Here is a 20,889-nt window from a genome sequence, read left to right on the forward strand (position 1 = left end):
ACTGCCTGTCTGTTTACATCCAACTGTCACCTGATCCACCAGATTGATAGGGAATGCCCCCCCCCCCATCCGTCTGTTTTTAGCCGATAGGATTGGATGTCAGCAGGTGTCAACAGACACATGTCCGCTTAAATCCATTGCTCCATAGAGGGCAATGGATGGTCCGATCGGGTCCACCTAAAGAACTGACAGGTGAACCCGATCCGTCCGCCCGTGTGAAAGGTCCCTAAAAGTGAAAAGCTAACACAGGTCCTTTTAAAAGCCCTGAATGCTATAAATAGTTTTGTGGAAGCAATTAAATATTTTTTCCCTAAACTGAAAATTGTATACAAATAGTGAAAAAAGTGACTTATGCTGCGTACACACGATCGGACTTTACGGCATACTTGGTCCGGTGAACCTGAGTCCGTCGGATAATTCAATCGTGTGTGGGCTCCAGCGGACTTTTTTTTCTCAAAAGTTTGACGGACTTAGATTTGAAACATGTTTCAAATCTATCCGATGGACTTGAGTCCGGTCGAAAAGTCCGCTCGTCTGTATGCTAGTCCGACGGACAAAAACCAACGCTAGGGCAGCTATTGGCTACTGGCTATGAACTTCCTTGTTTTAGGCTGGTCGAACGTCATCACGTACAAATCCATCAGACTTTGGTTGATCGTGTGTAGGCAAGTCCGTTCATTTGGAAAGTCCGTCATAAAGTCCGTCGAAAAGTCCGCCAGACAAAGTCTGCCGTAAAGTCCGCTCGTGTGTACGCGGCATTACTGTAACTTGTTCCCACAAGTAGGCTTTAAAGCTGAGCTGTCGCAAATATGCTTCCATGGAGAATGGCATTCTGCGCTAAGGGTGCAGTTAAGCCACTTATAGATTATGCAATTTTCTTTCCTTCCACCATTGGTGGAAGGAAAGAAAATTGCTTGATTCCAGTCAGTCAGTGTTTATGGGGGTATCTCTCCCACAGTGCTATTGTTTTTTGTTGGCGGGGCAGCATGGGGAGCTTTCCTGAATGGCAGAACACAATGATTAGAGCTAGCGGCTATAGCCGCTGGTAATAATTGCATGTAAAAATCAATGGGTCAACTTGAGTACAGCCAGCCAGCCCATAGATGGATCGAATCTCAGCCGGTCCCTGCTGAGCCAGCCAAGATTCGATCCGACAATGGCCAACTTTGCTGCGCATTCTTAGCAAAGTCACTAATCTGTCATGGACAGCTCCCGATCATTGCTTATGACAGCTAATCACAGCGGTCACATGATTGGAAAGCCTGCCTCTGATTTTTCGCATTCAGACCTTCCTAAAGGGCCAGGATTAAAAGAAAAGCAGTATTGGGTTAAAAGATCAGTTAAAATGGAACTTTAGTCAGAAAAGTTAAGTCCTGCTAGATCACTTCATGCTGGCTCATTCTGCAGGTATAGCTATGTAAAACATTAAAAATAAATGCCTATACTGTTTAAAATCCAGTAATACACAGGGGTTGATTTACTAAAGGCAAATTGACTGTGCACTTTGCAAAGTGCAGTTGCACTCTACAACAGCAGTTGCTCCAGAGCTTAGTAAATGAGCAGAAGCTCTGCTGACTTCCATCATCCACTCACGTGCAAGCAAACATGCTGTTTTTTTATTTTCCTTTGCATGTGATTGGGTGTTCTTTGCAAAGTGAAACTTTACCTGATTTACTAAGCTCTGGAGCAATTGCACCTGCAGAGTGCAACTGCACTTTGCAATGTGCACAGTCTAGTTGCCTTTAGTAAATCAACCCCACTGTCTCACCATGCTTTGAACATGCTCAGTTGCTCTATATTTTTGGCACTGTGCCTAAAATCAGTGAGTCAGATGCTGACAGCCCTGCTGCTGAGGGTAAGGGGGAGGAAAGGAAGCATCAGGAATGACACAGGGCGTTTGGAGGGACAGTGTCTGGACAAGGTCCTCCGGTGCCCAGAGCAAAGATGGAAACTCCCCCCCCCCCCCCCCGTGTAAAGAGAGTCAGTGTCATTCATTTCTTTTTTACACTAGTATTGGCGGCGATCAGTGACTTAGGAATGGTTCACACTAGGGCAACTTAGTCACCTGACAAGTCGCACTCCATTCAGTGCAATGGAACCATTCTAATCAGAGCGACTCAAGTCGCTCCAACTTAGAAAAAGGTTCCTGCACTACTCAGGGGTGACTTCAGCAGCTTGCATTGACTTCTATTAAAAAAGTCGTTTGCAAGCTGCGCTGAAGTCGCGTGTGCGGGGCGGCTTCAAAGTCGGGTGACACTGGCTGGGAAGGGGTTAACATCTAGGGGAAATCAAGGGCTTAACTGTGTGTCTATAAATGTGTGCTGCTTTTTACTAATGATTGATTTGTTTATTTTCCCTGCTTTGCATGGAAAAGAAAAAAAATCAATCATTCCCTCTGTACAGAGCTCTGGGCTGTGATTGGACACAGCTGATCAACAGGTCCCAGCCATGACTCATTGGCTGTGTTCTGCTGACAGACTCCCGCTGTGTACAATCACAGGGGAGTAAGTGGGAGGAGCATGCGCCCGAAACAGGCAGCGACGCGTGCATACGTCCCAATGCCTGTAGCTGCCACCTGCGGTGGGTTGGCAAGTGGTTAATTAGCAATGGTATTTGTAATATGCAGCAGGAAAGGGGGTTAATGTACTGTCACTGATGCATTAGTGACCAGTGGCAGTTAATTAACCCCACTGTGCTGCATTAGTGGCACCAGTGTCAGTGTTATTTAACCCCCTTTCCTGCTGCATGTTACAAATACCCCCACCCCACACCCCCCCCATTCAAAGTTAATCATGTCATCTGTAGATGGCAATCTGCTTACTTGGGTGATGCACTGCTTAGTTCCTCCTCGATTGGACCCGCAGGTCGCAGCTCTGGTGGGTGGCAGCACTCTATTCTCCTTTACCATCCCGCCTCCCGGCCTCTCAGTGACGTCACACCGGCCAGGACTAGGAAGCTCCTGCCGGGCGGAGGTTACTCGTCTGACAGAGAAGTGAAGGGCGAGCTGGTCTTGCATGAGAGCACTCGGCACATATTTCAGCTATTATCTATGTAGCATGGCTGGTGTGTACAGCACACTGCCGGCACTTCTCCAGCGCCCCCCCCCCTTCCTCCAGTAAATGGTGCCGCCAAGGGCATCCTCCCCTTACGCCCCCCCACCGTACTGGCCCTGTGAAGGGAACACAGATTCGGAATAAAGAAAAGAAAAGCAGGAGAGGTGACAGGACAAACTCTGCTGCCAGGAAGACACAAAAGAGTTAAGATAAGCCTTCCCCTGAGCCAAGACATAAATATGTAAAAAGTGACATATAGTTTTTGAGACTTAGAGGAGGGTGAAAGTCTTCAGTAAGGAAGTGACTGCTCTGGCATTCAACAAAATGGTAGCCTCCAGCAAGAAGAAACAGGAGCAATGCTAAAGGCAATTTACAGCATACATTCATTTTGGTAGCATAATTACTTATAATTAATTATAGCTGTTATACCCCCCCCCCCCCCCCCCCAAGTGTCTGATGGAGGCTGCAGCACTGGAATGAAGGAAATGTGTGGTGTGTTGTAGGGAGGTGAGTATAATGCCTCTTTTATTGCAAGGACTTTCTATTAGGATTTTTTTTTGGACTGATGGGGTATCTTTAGTAAACATTAAAAAATATACATACCAGGAACCTAAAACATTTTAGTTTCCCTTTAGGAACCTTCAATATTGGATCCTTGCACTAAGCCGAGGAAACCGAGCATAAAGTAACACGTCTGAATTCACTTACTGATGCCTCATCTGTCATCCTCCTATCTTCCTTTGGGATTTCCTTCAGGGATTTCTTGCTCATTGAAGTTCTTAGCTTGTTATCTGATACAAATTGTTGAATTTTCGAAAGAATTGAATTTTCCTTAGAGGATTCATTTCTACTTCCACTGGGGGACAAGCTACGGATTGGTATCAGTTGTCTTTGACTGCTGAAGTCTCCGATTTTGGCATCTGTAGATGAGGTATTTGAAATGGAACCCTTGATGGAAGAATGAAGGAGAGATGGACCTTCGGAACTTCTGCTATGAACCTCTACTGGGCTAAGAGACTCATAATGATCTGTCAATCTTTGATCTGTTTTAGGGCTGGAGGTCCATTTGATGATGTCTGCCTCCTGTTTATGGGAAAATTAATAAACATATGACTTTATCACATTCCGTGTTCAATATTTTATTGCTAAGAACATGAAAACAGGATATAACAACTTATATGAAATATTCATGAATTCTGTTAGTGATGGACATGTGTGTAAGTGAGACTTTGGGGGAATGTAAAAAAGTAGCTTTGTTGTGTCCACGATTTCTTTTCAGAAATGGAAAACTCTTGGATGTAAAGGTGACCTATTAATAACATTAAAAGTCTGCATGACATAAAATAAGCAGTAACAGTATATAAGCACATACAATACACACTGTAATTTCTATTCATAAAATTCAATATTTGAAGTAGTATTAAACCCCCCCCAAAAAAAAAAAAAAAATTATTTTGTAGCTTACCAACCCTTTCTTTTGCATTTGTTTCTTTTATTAGGATTCTATTAGGATTTTTCACTTGGTGTTCCGGCAATAAAGCCTCGTACACACAGTCCGATTGTTGGCCAACCGAGCATCTGTTTTTTGTCTTAAGGCCGTCTGCCAGGATCTTGTCTTGCATACTAATGGTACACAATTGTCGTGCAATAAACACAAACGTAGTGGCGCACTACGAAGAATTTCAGCTCTTGAGCGCCACCCTTTGGACCCCTTCTGCTAATTTCGTGTTTGGTGAGCATTGATTCCGAGCATGCGTGTTTGTACTTTAGACTTTTGTGTGACGGATTTACGTACTGACCATACGAAAATCTGACGCCAAACCGTTGTCCGCCGAAAATTTACTAGCCTGCCATCCAACATTTGTTGGCCTAAAGTTGGACAGCAATTGTCAAAAGGAGCGTACTAATGGTAAGATTCGCAACATGTGTACAAGGCTTTAGTCTATTATTTTTCAACTTCCTTTACCAGATTAATATTTCCAGCAACAGTGGCAGGTACAGGGTTGAGACAAACCTTTTAACATTGACAGGGGTTCTTACAATGATCAGCTTTTAATCATTTATTTAACATCTTTATCCCCAAACCCCCCCCCCAAAAAAAAAACTGATGTTGTAAGGGCTTGTTTAGACTTGCAGTTGGGGTGTGTGTGTGTTAAAAACACATGGTTGACCCCCTACCAACTTAAGCTGCAAAGGCAGTTGATGGTGGTGTCCCCATGCTGCAATCATGATGCTTTGCACCTGCAGCCTAAACTATTAAAACTATTACTTTTGTCGAATTTGACAAGCAGTATCGTTGCCAAATGTGATTCATGCAAAAAAAATGGGGACGCGCTGCAAACGCCCCATTACTCGGTGCAGCGCTGTGTGTTGGTGTTGTATTATTGGGTTAAAACAGGCAATGAGGAGGCATCATATCACCTCCTCAACGCCTGTCAAATGCCTCTGAAAAGTGATCCAAATGCTTTTGCGAGGTTTAAGCCTTAGGTTCCATTCATACTTGTGCGACTTGTCATCAAAGTTGGACATCAAAGTTGCATGACAAGTTGTTCCCCATTGTTTTCCATTGATAACCATTCATATATGTGCGACTTACAGTTGCAACAACTTCAAAGCAACTCATGCACTACTTTGGTCTGACTTTCATGCAACTTGAGGGCCATAGATTTCAATATTAACCCTCAAAAGTTGCATGAAAGTCTTACCTGAACAATGCAACAGTTGTCCATTATCTCTTGTCAAAGCCAAAGTTGTATCCAGGTTGCACCTGTCTGAAGTTGCGTAAAGTTGCATCAAAGTTGCACCAAAGTTGAACTCCAAAGTTGGCTGACTTTGGAGTTGTACAAGTGTGATCGGAGCCTAACTGCTTAAAAAGTGTTAGCTTGGGTTTGGCTTTAGTTTGTTAGTCAAACGCATCTAAATCTGCTAGTCCATCTAACATTACCCTCTCCCCAGACTGACAATGCTGGCCCCAGGATCCAGAGTTGAGACACCCTAAGACAGTACAAGTGTTACTGGCCAAAAAAAAAAGCCTAAAAAAAGAAAATTAATGCAGCCACCACATTTAAGGATTAGTAAGCTATAATGTTTTACATTTTTTTTGGAGGGGGGGGGGGGGGGGGATTAATACCACTTTAAGCTCCAATTAAAGGAGAAGTAAAGCCAAAGCTGTGACTCATGTTCAGCCTACTGCGGGCTGAAGCCCACTGTTGGCTGACGTCACGGAGCCGATCAAGACTCTTAAAAGATCCCAACCATATGATCAGGATCCACCAAGGAACCCTGCATCGGCAGCTGGCTCAGCCTCTCAGCGAACCGCAACCCCCCCCCCCACAACCCTGCGCTCCAGTGACCGGGGGGGGCGAGAAGCTGGAGACTGATAGTCCCCGTCCCTCTGCGCACAGAATGCTGAGAACCGAGTGATCAGCAGTGTTTGATTGTTCAGATCTCAGAGTGCAGAGCTGACAGTAGACAGATGCAGCATCGCCTAGGGGAGTATCATTTTTTTTTTAAATCCTGAACTTCTCTTTTAAATGACTGTGCTTAGATCTAAAAGGTGCATACTGAGAGAATGATGTAGTTTGTTGCAGGGTAGATAAATGCATTTTCAGAAGGTGATCTTCTAATGGGGACACTAGTTCTGGTAAAAACTTTGGAGAGATCCCCCCTATTGTGCACCCAGGACAGGGCATGAAGAGAAATCTCCTCAATGGGACACACACAGCAAAAAAAAAACTGACAGACTTTTTCATTATTTCCAAATTTATCCCAAATAAAAACAAATTTTGGCTAGTGATATGCTTTATCACAATCGCATGATCAGTCACTGTATTGAAATAAGTAGATTGGTATTCCTTAAACCTATAATGCCTTTAAATGATCAAATGATATCAGAGTCTTTGCAAATATTTCACCAATGATGAAACCTTACTAATACTGAGTTGATTTTAAATATTTTTAGCAACTATAGTAAAATGAAATTTGACTGGTGCTATACATAGATATCAGCGTAATCGTTTATTTTTGTATTGCTTTATCAGGTGGCCATAAACAGATATTGCTCAGAGAATAAAAAGGAGATCTCACAATGCTGCATAGATTTAAATTTGGGTCTCTGGGTATTGTATGAGTGATAAAGCAGCTATAAGCATTATTAATTTGCACAATTGCCCCTTGTTAATAAGGGTTGCAGCCATTATAAATCTCAGTCAAACACAGGTAGTTGTCAGTGCTTTGTTTGGTGTACACGAGACCTGAGACCCAACTCATTAATCTGTTACCAGATCCTAATGCCTGAATCTTGCATTTCCTTGCTGCTGTTTGATTCCCTATTTAATCATGAGCTTGGCTGTTTCTGTATCTTGCTGCAACAGAGTGTTGTACCTTGTAAGCGATCAACAAAAGTAGCAGTTTGGATTTAGGGTGATACCATTTATTGGTTAACCAAAAAGATTGTAATGGAAGCATTTGAGGCCTTTTCTTCAAGCAAGATTGTAGGCAGGTGCAGTCTGATCTCCCCACTGTAGATGGCGATCAACCAAAGCAGCAGTACAGGAGGGGAGGGAATCCACGGGAAACTCAATTCTCCTATGACTTCCTGCAATCAACGGGGAACAGCTATCAGATTGGACACTGGTGCCCTCATGACCTCAGTAGCCATTTTGGGTCAGGGCACTGTCTATTTAGAACACTGGCCCCCTAGTTTGGCTCGCATTTTGCATGTGGTCGGAGTAGGGACAGGTCCCTCGTCTGTCAGGATAATTGTGCAGAGGTAGGAAAAGGTTCCAGAGGAATAGGGACAGTGCAGGGACTATGTCTACCTCCGCTTTAGGAAGCTTCCACAGGCCACATTCCTGTTCCTCACTGCAGAAGCTGTCGGCATCATCCAAGACTACAGACCGATGTTAATGTTGCTGTTAGTAAGTGGCTCCAGACGGCTGTGCCTACCCATCAGGCCTAGCTGTGTCTGGTTGTTTCTAAAATATAATACTGTTGTCTATCTTGGACTCTGTGTGTTTACTGCCAGCCACACCATGTTGCACCTTGCTCACAAGATGAACTCACAGCTCCTGAAGAAGAGGCCAGCGTGCCTCAAAAACTAGTACTATTTTGTTAGCCAATAAATGTTATAACTCTAATTTCAAACTTCTACTTTTGTACCTTGCTGCTTAATCATAATGGACCTCAGGCACTGAGTAATTAGGCCTCTGCTTGTCACCCTGCGCTAAGGTGTGAATTTCTGTTGCCTACTCAGGCTTTGTCCCTAACATTTACTGTATAGTCTGTTGCCACTGTTGGACTGTGAGCTAGAAGCCATTATGCTCTTGCTCTGCCGGTCAGGACTTCTGAGAAGTTAGGAGATACCTCCCCATTTTGCACCCACTGGCATTCTTCTGATTGGTAATCATTCTGATTGGCGAGAGAATTACTTGTGTGTTACTATGCTCCTCCTCCTTTCTACAGAGAGATCTGAGGGATTAGTCCTACTTGAAGTTGAGCCCCTCTGACCAGCACAAACACTCATCACCACCTCCCTAGAAAGTCACCAACACCCCGGTTATTGCAAGAAATACTTGAAATAAGGATCTGCTACTAATGGCTATTTATGGTCATCTTTATCCACCTTTTTTCATCTGTTGGTTTTCCCGAAAATGCCTGTGAAGTTCTATACTCTATAGCTCATCACATCCCTATGCTGGTGGTCCGTGTAGTCATAATGAAAATAAAACATTGATAAGTACATTTATGTTCACCCTGAAGAATGGCAGGCTCTGGATAGTCAGGGGACATGATCTGTGACACCCCCTATGCAACCAGTCCTTCAATCACATTATTCATCTCGCTTAAGACGGCAGCAGGGGCAGCACGGTGTGCGCGGACTAATGATGTTTTTATAGGCTCCTGTTCAGCATGAAAATCAAATTCTATCAATTATACTTTCTCACCTCTCAACCCACTGCCCACATCACACGTTATGTAGGCCAAATGGAGATTTTCAGGCACTATTAGGTGCGTAATAAGTCCCTCACACATTACCAATTATGAATATTAAGTGATTTAGGTTCTGGTTTGTGCATCAGTCTGTGGAGTCTTATCGTATCAGAGCTTAACAGACCTGTGCACATGAAAAAAATTGCGCCTTTGTATTTTTCATATTTATGTAATATAAATGCTCTTTGTATCTGAAATAGTCACATAAATTGACCAGCTTAATTTTGGAGAAACAATAATATAATTTTTGAAACTGAACTGAACATTAAGTTTAAAGTGGTTGTAAACTCCCACATATACCCAGTGAAGTGACTGGCCTCAGGTGATACACAGGGATGAAACAAATCCTCCTACATCAGTTGTACCTGTTTATCTGCAGCCAACAGGAGGAGGAGAGATGAAATTACACTGCAGAGCTCAGTGAGGAGAGCTCTGAGAGCTGATTGGAGGGAAGGGAAACCCCCCTCTTCACACAGCCCACACGAGACTGTCAATCACAAGCTGTGTGCTAGAGCTCCCTCCCCATCACCTTTTTTCTCTTGGTGTCAGTAAAATCTGTCAGAAGTGACTCATGCAGATAGCAGAAGAAATGGGCAGCAGACAGAAATGACACTTAGTGCTCTGGACAAGTAGACACTATAGAGTGATATGTTTTGTTCATATTTCATGTCTGAGATTTACAACTACTTTAAATACTTCCCGCCCAGCCTATAGTCAATTGATGACTGGGCGAGACATTCGGTGATCCGGGTGAATGTCATATGATGTCGTCCTGTACTACGCCTCGCACGCAGCCATGGGGCCGCGCAGAAGCCTGTGTCCATCAGACACAGCCGATGACTGATCACTGTACTGGCTCGCTGCCGGTACCATGTGATCGCTGTGACCAATCACAGCAGATAACAGAACATTTGTAAACAATGGATGGCTTCCTTTCATTCCATTCATTGCTAGCTGTGACTGGTCACACAGTACAGACAGGGCCAATCATAGCCCATCTGTACCATGCGATTAGATGTGACCAATCACAGCTAATCACAACAAAACACACTGAATGAATCCGTTTCATTTCGTAAAAATGTTTGCTTATACCAGTGAAATTCAGTGGTATAAACAATCATCATGTGTAAAAAAAAAACAACAATTTGCATTTGTAAATTTTAAAAGTCAATATAAAGGAATAGTATTGGTAAAAAAAAGCACTTGTGGGTTTAACTAATATATTTTTTTGGTATAGTTTTCCTTTAGGAGGGCATGGCAGGAGGTGTGTCCTATGCCTACATTATTTTGCTAGTAGGTGTACCTCATTTCCATCTGAAAAAGTTGGGAGGTATGCCTCTGCTGAGTCAGACCATTAGTCTTTTAAGCAGCAAAGCTCATTCATCAGGGAGTGTGTTGGACCTCTGCAGAGATATGACTGCTTTCACACAGAAAACAAGAGTCCTTCTCTGCAGCATGCTGATAGGGGACCGTCTTTCAACAGTGGCTGCTGACATTTTCTCCCTGACACCAACATCTTCTACCTGAATTTTTCTAGGTAATGGATCTTCAGTTATGTTCATTGGCCAACATTTGAATGATGTAATACCTGTCGTTGCGCACAAGCGTTTATTAATTCTGGTGCCAAGGTGTGTTGAGAATGTACACTGAGCTGCACCTGTGAATAGCCAGGTGTTTGTTATATTGCAGAAAATATATTCTGCAAAGAAGTACCTTCCTGCTTGCAATTGTTTGCCTTTTAGTTCTGCATTAAGATGATATAGCTAATCATTACTGAACCAGGAATAAAAGCTTTTTACAATACAATAAAATATTTTCCATCCAAGATCCTTCAGTATCAATCATAATGAAACTGGTGACTATGACCACAGATATTCAGCTTGTAAAGGAGTATACGTGCTATTAGTTCTTTTTTTAATTGCAGTAAAAGTAGTAAGAAGTGTTAAATGTAAATGTTGGAAAATAAACACAAATGTAAAATACACTATACTGTCAAAAGTATTGGGATGCCTGCCTTTACACAAACACGAACTTTAAGGGCATCCCAGTCTTGGTCCATAGGGTTCAATATTGCGTTGGCCCCCCCTTTGCAGCTATAACGGCTTCAACTCTTCTGGGAAGCGGTCCACAAGGTTTAGGAGTGTGTCAATGGGAATGTTTGACCATTCTTCCAGAAGTGCATTTGTGAGGTCAGGCACTAATGTTGGACGAGAAGGCCTGGCTCACAGTCTCTAATTCATCCCAAAGGTGTTTTATCGGGTTGAGGTCAGGACTCTATGCAGGCTAGTCAAGTTCCTCCACCACAAACGCGCTCACACTTTATGGACCTTGCTTTGTACACTGGTGCGCAGTCATATTGGAACAGGAAGTGGCCATCTCCAAACGCTTCCCAAATTGTTGGGAGCATGAAATTATACAAAATGTCTTGGCATGCTTCCCTTCACTGGAACCAAGGGGCCAAGCCCAACCCGTGAAAAACAACCCCACACCATAATGCCCCCTCCACCAAATGATTTGGACCAGTGCACAAAGCAAGGTCCATAAAGACATGGATGAGTGAGTTTGAGTTGAAGGAACTTGACTGGCCTGCACAGAGTCCTCAACCCAATATGACACCTTCGGGATGAATTAGAACGGAGATTGCAAACCAGGCCTTCCCATACAACATCAATGCCTGACCTCACAAATATGCTTCTGGAAGAATTGGTAAACATTCCCATAGACACTCCTAAACCTTGTGGACAGCCTTCCCAGAAGAGTTGAAGCTGTTGTAGCTGCAAAGGATGGGTCAACTCAATATTAAACCCTATGGACTAAGACTGAGATGCTATTAAAGTTCATGTGCATTTGGTATGGGACAGTGCGCTATAGCACTCTAGGAGTCTGCATAGATGGGTGATTTTTGATCTGCCAGTTATATCTTGTTACATGTAAGTAGATTTTCTTGGTTTATTTCATAAATACTTGTTGCAACATACAACACCATGTGAGCTTGTGGGTGATTCAACCTCTATAGAGTCCCGAGCAGCAGCATACACAAACAGATGAGGACAGCTTTTGAGATAATTTGGAGCTCTTGTGCCCACCTTGAGAAAGACAGGAATTACTGTCTGGTGAGTGTGGATTTGCTTAACTGGTGAAGGGGATCACCCGTGGACAGGAACTGAACACAGGGTGGAAGAATTGGTTGCTATTTGATACAGAATTAGTGAAATCCTTATGCCCCGTACACACGGTCGGATTTTCCGACGGAAAATGTGTGATAGGACCTTGTTGTCAGAAATTACGACTGTGTATAGGCTCCATCACACATTTTCCATCGGATTTTCCGACACACAAAGTTTGAAAGCAGGCTATAAAATTTTCCGACAACAAAATCCGTTGTCGGAATGTCCGATCGTGTGTACACAAATCCGACGCACAAAGTGCCACGCATGCTCAGAATAAATAAAGAGATGAAAGCTATTGGCTACCGCCCCGTTTATAGTCCCGACGTACGTGTTTTATGTCACCGTGTTCAGAATGATCGGATTTTCCGACAACTTTGTGTGACCGTGTGTATGCAAGACAAGTTTGAGCCAACATCCGTCGGAATGTTGTCGGAATGTCCGATCAATGTCCGATCGTGTGTACAGGGCATAACAGTCTAAAGATTTGCTGCTGCTCTGGGGCTCTGGGCCTCAACAAAATGGCAGCCTCCAGCAAGAAGAAATATGAACAATGCTAGAGGCAATTTACAGCACACACTAATTATGGTATCATGGTATGATACCGGTTGATCCTGGCCCTCAGTTATTTAAGAGCTGTCAGACGATGAAGCTGGCAGACAGCAGGAGCCTTCGGCATGAGCGGACCTAGTTTTCTTTCTTTTTTTCGGGTCGGCGGTGGCGACAGGCTTCGTGCTTGACTATGGATCTACACCGGGGGACATTTATTTAAATTTAAACTGTCTAATGTCTTTTTTTACACTAAACATTTTTTTTTTGGTGAATGAGTTGGGGTACTATGTACCCCATACTCATTCACATGGGGGGGCAGGATCTGGAAGCTTCCCGATTCTAATAAGCTTGCTGCCGGCAGACCCCTACAACCACTGGCCAGGCCTGTGGGGAAGAGGCCCTTGTCCCCATCAACAGAGACCCCCTGCCCCAAAGCATGTTGAGGGCATATAGTATGGTTTAGGAAGGGGGGGCGCTCGCTTGTCTCCCCCCATTCCTGACCTGCCAGGTGGCATGCTCAAATAAGAGTCTGGTATGGATTTTTGGGAGGACCTGACGCCATTTTTTTTTACATCTTGGTGTGGGGTTTCCTTCAAAATCCATATGCACTGAGGGGACCCCACACCATTTTTTTCAGATTTTTTTTATTGCCAGCAATGATTTTTTTTACATTCAGCTGTCAGCGGGGAAACACGCTCCTTAAAGCGGAGTTCCACCAAAAAGTGGAACTTCTGCTTTAAGTACTTCTCGCCCTCTTACATGCCACATTTGGCATGTAATTTTTTTTTTGGGGGGGGAGTGGGTACCTAGTTTTGACAGGTACCCAGCTCCCACTTCTGCTCTCGCCACCTAGGCGCCTACTCCTCTCCCCCCACCTCTCTGCAATCTTCTGGGACACGTCACAGGTCCCAGAAGATTGCCCGGCCACTGAGAAGGCGCAGTGCCCACACTTGCAATGCCAGCGCTGTAGAGAGGAGAGGGAGAGGAGCGAGCCTTCGGGCGGGCGCATCACTGGACCCTGGTACAGGTGAGTGTCTGTTTATTAAAAGTCAGCAGCTACACTTTTTGTAGCTGCTGACTTTTAATAAATGTAAAAACGAGTGGAACTCCACTTTAACTATTTATAAATTTATTAGTGCCTCGCATTAAATTACTGCATGTGATCTCCCGCGCTCCAAATAACAAAAAAAATTTACACGCAATGTTGCTACTTACAACCATAAATATGCTATGTGGGCACCTGAGCCGAGCCGCAGCTCCGTGTGTACATTCTGACACGGAGCCATGGCTCGGCCCCACCGCCTCTCTCCTGATTGGCTATCTGACTTTGATTGACAGCAGCGGGCAATGGCACCACTGCTGCGTCTCAGCCAATTAGGGGGGAGAGACCTGGACGGCAGAGGCACTCGTGTACATCACTGGATAGAGATGGGTTTAGGTAAGTATTAGGGGGGCTGAGGGGGGCTGCTGCACACAGAAGGACTTTTATCTTGATGCATAGAATTTGTTAAGATAAAAAACCTTCTGCCTTTACAACCACTTTAAGTTTTTTACCTAAATGCATAGAAATGCCTTCTGTGCTGCAGCTCCCCCCCAGCGAAGCGTCTGCAGCCGCTGTCATGCTCCTCATTGAACAGATTGATAGCAGCAGGAGCCTATGGCTTCCGTTGCTGTCAATCAAAAGCTGTGACATGGGGGTGGGGCAGAGTCCCTTTGTCTGTGTCAATGGGTGCAGCAGTGGATTCGGGAGAGAGCCCACACAGGTGCCCCTATTGAAAGCGGCTTTCCGTGAGAGCCCCTGTGAAGAGGAGGAGCCCAGAGCACAGGCAGAGGACCCCAGAAGAGGAAGATCAGGGCTGCTCTGTGCAAAAAAAAAAAAAAAACGTACGTTTACAGTCACTTTAAGCATTGTGCTATATGAGGTTTTAATTAGCTTTATAGTTTCACAAGTATAAGATATGTACCGATATATTTTATATATATCGCTGGCTTACTGGTAAGCCTTCATTTTATTTGTGGTGATGGGTATCAGCCTGCCAAGCATTTGATCATCATTTTCAATACACCCCTCTCTTCATGGGACTCCTCCTGATGAAAATCAGCTGCATATGAACTTTTCTTTTTCTTTGTTTGCACATTGTTTTCACTTGTGATATTACATTGCACATATGTTATGATTTATTTCATTTTAAACTGTATCAATTATTGCACAATTCCACTTTTTTTTATCCCATTTTTGGATGTATGCACATCACAGGTGTTGTGTGATTTGCATGAATTGCACTTTTCACCCTAGCGCTGCACTTTTATTTAAATATTTTTTCTTTGTGCCCGATATCTGGGTTATAGTGCTCATCTGCTGGCTATTTTATACTGAGCAAACACTTTTTTGTTTGCCCCTATTTATCATGAGCTGAACACAAAGATCTATGACTTTTTCTATGTACACAAAAGGCCTATTTCTCTAAAATATTGTTCACAAATCTGTCTAAATCTGTGTTAGTGAGCACTTCTCCTTTGCCGAGATAATCCATCCACCTCACAGGTGTGGCATATCAAGATGCTGATTAGACAGCATGATTATTGCACAGGTGTGCCTTAGGCTGGCCACAATATAAGGCCACTCTAAAATGTGCAGTCTTACTGTATTGGGGAGGTCGGGGGGGGTCCGAAAACCAGTCAGTATCTGGTGTGACCACCATTTGCCTCACGCAGTGCAGCACATCTCCTTCACATAGAGGTGATCAGGTTGTTGATTGTGGCCTGTGGAATGTTGGTCCATTCCTCTTCAATGGCTTTGCAAAGTTGCTGGATTTGGAACACGCTGTCATATACTCCGATCCAGAGCACCCCAAACATGCTCAATGGGTGACATGTCCGGTGAGTATGCTGGCTATGCAAGAACTGGGATGGTTTCAGCTTCCAGGAATTGTGTACAAATCCTTGCAACATGGGGCCATGCATTATCATTATCATGCTGCAACATGAGGTGATGGTCGTGGATGAATGGCACAAAAATGGGCCTCAGGATCTCGTCACGGTATCTCTGTGCATTCAAAATGCCATCAATAAAATGCATCTGTGTTCGTTGCCTATAGCATACGCCTGTCCATACCATAACCCCACCGCCACCATGGGCCACTCAATCCACAACGTTGACATCAGCAAACCACTCACTCACACAATGCCATACATACTGCCATCTGCCCTGTAAAGTGAAAACCGGGATTCATCCGTGAAGAGAACACCTCTTCAAAGTGCCAGATGCCATCAAATGTGAGCATTTGCCCACTCAAATTGGTCACAATGACGAACTGCAGTCAGGTCGAGACCCCGATGAGGACGACGAGCATGCAGATGAGCTTCCCTGAGACGGTTTCTGACAGTTTGTGCAGAAATTCTTTGGTTATGCAAACCAATTGTTGCAGCAGCTGTCCGGGTGACTGGTCTCAGACGATCTTGGAGGTGAAGATGCTGGATGTGGAGGTCCTGGGCTGGTGTGGTTACACGTGGTCTGCAGTTCTAAGGCCGGTTGAATGTACAGCCAAATTCTCTGAAACGCCTTTGGAGATGGCTTATGGTAGAGAAATGAACATTCAATTCAAGAGCAACAGCTCTGGTCGACTTTCCTGCAGTCATGATGCCAATTGCACGCTCCCTCAAAACTTGTGGCATTGTGCTGTGTGATAAAACTGCAGATTTTAGAGTGGCCTTTTATTGTGGCCAGCCTAAGGCCTACCTGTGCAATAATCATGCTGTCTAATCAGCAACTTTTTTTTTAAATCAAAAAAGTTTTTATTGAACATGTGTATAATCATTAACAACATCAAATGCATAGGTACATAGATAAGTTTTTTTTTTCATAGGCGTATGTACATATTTGTTACTATTGGCAATACAACTCAGCGCATTGCACCAAACAGCTGTTTTTCACCTCTCGCAGGCTCCAACACCGCAACCCGTTTCATGCATATTGTTTAAACAATATACTTCCCCCCCACCCTTTCTAAAGACACTATAAAAGTCGGGACATCACTGGACTTAGACCTGGTGTATCCAACCAACGTGACCATATGCGTTCAAACCTGCCCGGGCATCCTCTATGTTGGTATATGTATTTTTCCATAATGAGGGTTTTTCCCATGTGTGCTATCCAGGAAGCGCTAGTAGGTGGCGAAGCGGACTTCCAGCCCATTAGAATAAGTTTCCTGGCCTGAAATAGTGCTCTGGAGAACGCGACCCTGGTCAATTCCTCAGGGATCGCATCCTCCAGAACTCCCAATATACAACATACAGTATAGGGTCTGTAGGTACTTTTGTCTGGAATACCCCATTGAGTGTATTAACTACCTCGCTCCAGTACCGATGCAGCAGTACAGCACAGAGGATCCGCCGCTCTGCCCATCCTATGTAATTTTGTCGGGGTGTAGTGTACTCTTAATATTATATATAATTGGGAGACTTTTTGTGCAACGTTTAGGGAGCATGTGGGTATGGATTGTAGAGACTCTTCCCATTGATCCCCTGTAATTTGACCAAAGTCCCTCTCCCAGGCCGACACCGCCTTACAGGGATATGCCCGCAAGTGTCTTGCCAGTAGCATTTGATAGCATTGGGATATAATCCCCTTAGTTACATTGCTGGTTTGCAGCACATGGAACACTGGAGTGGACGACAATGTCCACTCTTCAGCGTCCCCCAACAGCATGCCTCAGCTGGAGATACGAGTAAAACATGGTGTCTGGTAGGTGGAATTTGGCTTGTAGTTCTGTGAAAGATAGCAATTTACCGTCTCAGAATATGTGGGACAGCAACGTCACCCAATGAGCGCGCCATCTAGGCCCTTGTTGCAGCTTTTTGTCTAATCAGCAACTTGATATGCCACATCTGTGAGGTGGATGGATTATCTTGGCAAAGGAGAAGTGCTCACTAACACAGATTTAGACAGGTTTGTGAACAATATTTGAGAGAATAGGCCTTTTGTGTACAAAGAAAAAGTCATAGATCTTTGCGTTCAGCTCATGATAAATAGTGGCAAAAACAAAAGTGTTGCGTTTATAATTTTGCTCAGTGTATGTACAAAGCACGGATATCTCTTCAAATATGTATATTTTTATTGGTCCAAGCTGCACTAACCTAAGTATGAAATAAATATAATACCTGAAGTTCAGCTTTAAAACTCTTTACACCACCGTGAACAATAATATGGAGAAAAAGAAGTAAGACAATTCTAAAGTTTGATGAGCACTCTGCCAAAATAAAAAAGTGACCTTAACTCTCGCTTTGACTGCGAGTACTGAACCAGAAGCAAATGTTCATGCCCATTGCCATTCACTATGTATTAGCCTAAATTAGAAGCAACAGATACGTTTCAGGAGGAAGCCGGGAAGCCGGCCTTTTGTTTATGTAAACGCTCAGAAGATGTGGCTTTCTCTTCAGCCAAGCAGAGCTGAACCTTTTAGCTGCCAGGATTGTTTTTAGAAATAATAGAATGGCTTTGACAGAACAAAGCACTGAACAGCAGATAGCCCTTGGCTGAAATGTCATGGATTTAAGCATAAGGTCCACAGCCAACTTAATCATTCCATTTATGTGGGCGAACGGCAGTCGCCTTCTTGCAGCAGATGGGACCCCCCCTGCCTTTGAGGGAAGCCTTGAAAAAATCATATGAGAAACATGTATAATGTTGTCATTATATATTAATGTATACATCATAGTGAACTTTACATATATGTCAGGCTGATGTTGATGCATGTTTATTATACCTGGGAGGATAAACATTATGAAACATAAATGAATCGACATTTATATTTGAAATCACAGCTGGTATTTTATCTCCCCTTTCAAGCTCTGACCCATGGCTTTAAATGCTTTTTTTTTTGTAAAACCTGCTGGCGCCCGCAAATGTTATTGTTTTGCTGTGTTACTGAGAGCGTGCAATGCATTTCTATCAAACGTAATTTACGATCAATGATAAATGTAGATGCTCTTCTTTTTCTGGCTTGTCCTCAGAGGACTTTTCACTCCCGGCTTCCTTTTGTTAAAGAGAACTTTCATTTTTAGTAGGCAACAGGTTGGTTGGAAAAGTAGAAAATAAGCATTGGATTTTTTTTTTTGTAAGGCCCATTCACATTCATGTGTTGCATTTAACACACACTTTACAGTGCATTGCCACATAACGTGGTAAGATGCAAACAGAGGTGTGGTGCTTTGCAATGCCATTCTTTTTGAAAGGCGCCTGCAAGCAATGCAGCCTATTACTGGGGGTGTCTGGTGTCATTGCTGCTCTGTCCCGCCAGGGGGGTTCTTCACTCCACATCTGTGCAAATGGTCACAGGTATTCCACATGGCTTTTATGGACTCTTCTGTTCTTTCTCTTTATGGCGTTATGCCATATCTACCACCTTGATTTTTATATTCATTTTATTTTTTCATTATTAGTTTATTTTGATTTAACCCCTGTATCTGCTAGCTGATTTTTTGTTTTTATATCCTTGGTTTTACTATTTTTTTTTACTTTTTCACTTTTCTCCTTTTTACTTGTCTATTTGTTACTGCATTGGTTTTGGATGCACCTTTCCAATTTGGCTCTTTTTGTACATCAAGCAACTTCTCCCATGTGGGTTCTGTGATCTTTTTTGGTTGGCCTGTTCACCCTCACAGCTCCCAGTCAGGACGTTGTGGACCAGTTGGCATACTTTTACCACACTCACCTTATGTACTAGTACCAGTGTCAAGCTTCTGTTTTGCTTTTGTCACTTCGGTGGATTTTTAAGTATGAGGTGGGTCTAAAAAGTTTGGTGAATATTATCAGAAAACAAACAAAACAGAAGATACAAACAAATTAACAAATTATTGTCCTTCAAAATAATCGCCATGCTTCACAACACACTTTTGGCAACGTTCATAAAACTTCTGGAAAGTGTCAGCAAAGGCCTCTTTAGGAATTGATGCAGAATCATTGTCACACATTCTTGGACTGCCACCATGTCCGCAAAACGTGTTACTTTCATGAAGCTCTTCAGGTGGGAAAACAGAAAAAAGTCTGCAGGCACCAGATCAGGGTAGTACAGATGGAGAACAGGTATGCTGCACTGAGCCAAGAAATGGATTCTGGATTGCACTGGTAGCACCAGGTCTCATCCCCAGTGATGATGGTTTGCAGAAAGGATATATTCTGGTCGCACATGGTAATGACCAGAGGTTTTCATCCGTTTTGCTTTCTGTTTGTCTATCAGCTTGTATGGCACAGACCAGGAACAGATCTTTCGCTTACCCAAATCTTTGCGGACGATGGTGCACACTGTGTCCTTGCTAATGCCCAATTTCTCCACCATCAATCGTAGAGCCAGACGTCAATCTCGCTCGATTATGTCTGGGTTTCTGCTTGGCTCATCCTCTGTCGTTTCCTTCCCGGTGCGAAAGTGTTTGAACCAGTAGTAAACACATTGTCTGCTCATGGCTTGCGTCCTCCTGTATACTTGCACCAACATTTCATGTGTCTCTGTCGCTGTTTTCCCCAATTTGTAGCAGAACTTGATGTTCACTCATTGCTTCTTTGCACTGTGACCCTACCTCTCACACTGACTACATTTGACTGCCCGCAGCGGTTTACCCTGACACTCACGTGTACTCCACGCTAGGTATCGCTTCTCAACGTATCTCTTGATAGCCATGTGTGGACCTGGCCCATGTTGCCGTTGAACTTTTTAGACACACTTCGTATATTGTGTGTGGTTCCTTTTTTTTTTTAAATGACCTGGTCTTTCCTTTGCAGACATTTGAGTTCTCGTATCTCCTGATAAAACAAGCGCTGACTCGTGAAATGCATCGAGATACGTGCAAGAGCCTGTTTGCTATGAATTTTCTGTGATGCTGAAAAATTCATGTAATAGTCTATGTGTACATTATTGCCAACTCTGAGGAAGAGGCAAGTCCTCGAAACGCAATAGACTATTGTACTGCTGGATATTTTATCTGTTTTGTGACTGTCTCATCGTGGACCTAAAGCTGCTGTCTTTTATGTAAAACTGTGATACATGTGGTTTTTGTCAGTTTAATACTTACTTTTTTAAGTATTAAAGATTTACATTGAGGATAATGCACTAGGCCTGTGCACCGTCTGT

At 43.5% G+C, this 20,889-nt stretch overlaps 1 protein-coding gene across 1 annotated transcript in view; it reads right to left on the reverse strand.

Moving 5' to 3' along the window:
* The window catches only part of CFAP20DC (CFAP20 domain containing), a 556,698-nt gene that overhangs the window by 175,469 nt on the left and 360,340 nt on the right, over positions 1–20,889 (reverse strand). Inside the window, exon 14 of the mRNA XM_073592150.1 lies at positions 3,762–4,136. Coding sequence (XP_073448251.1) covers positions 3,762–4,136 — 375 coding nt within the window. The remainder of the gene's footprint in view (positions 1–3,761; positions 4,137–20,889) is intronic.

This window comes from Aquarana catesbeiana, linkage group LG07 (assembly GCF_042186555.1).
Source record: "Aquarana catesbeiana isolate 2022-GZ linkage group LG07, ASM4218655v1, whole genome shotgun sequence".
Classification (NCBI taxonomy): Eukaryota; Metazoa; Chordata; class Amphibia; order Anura; family Ranidae; genus Aquarana; species Aquarana catesbeiana.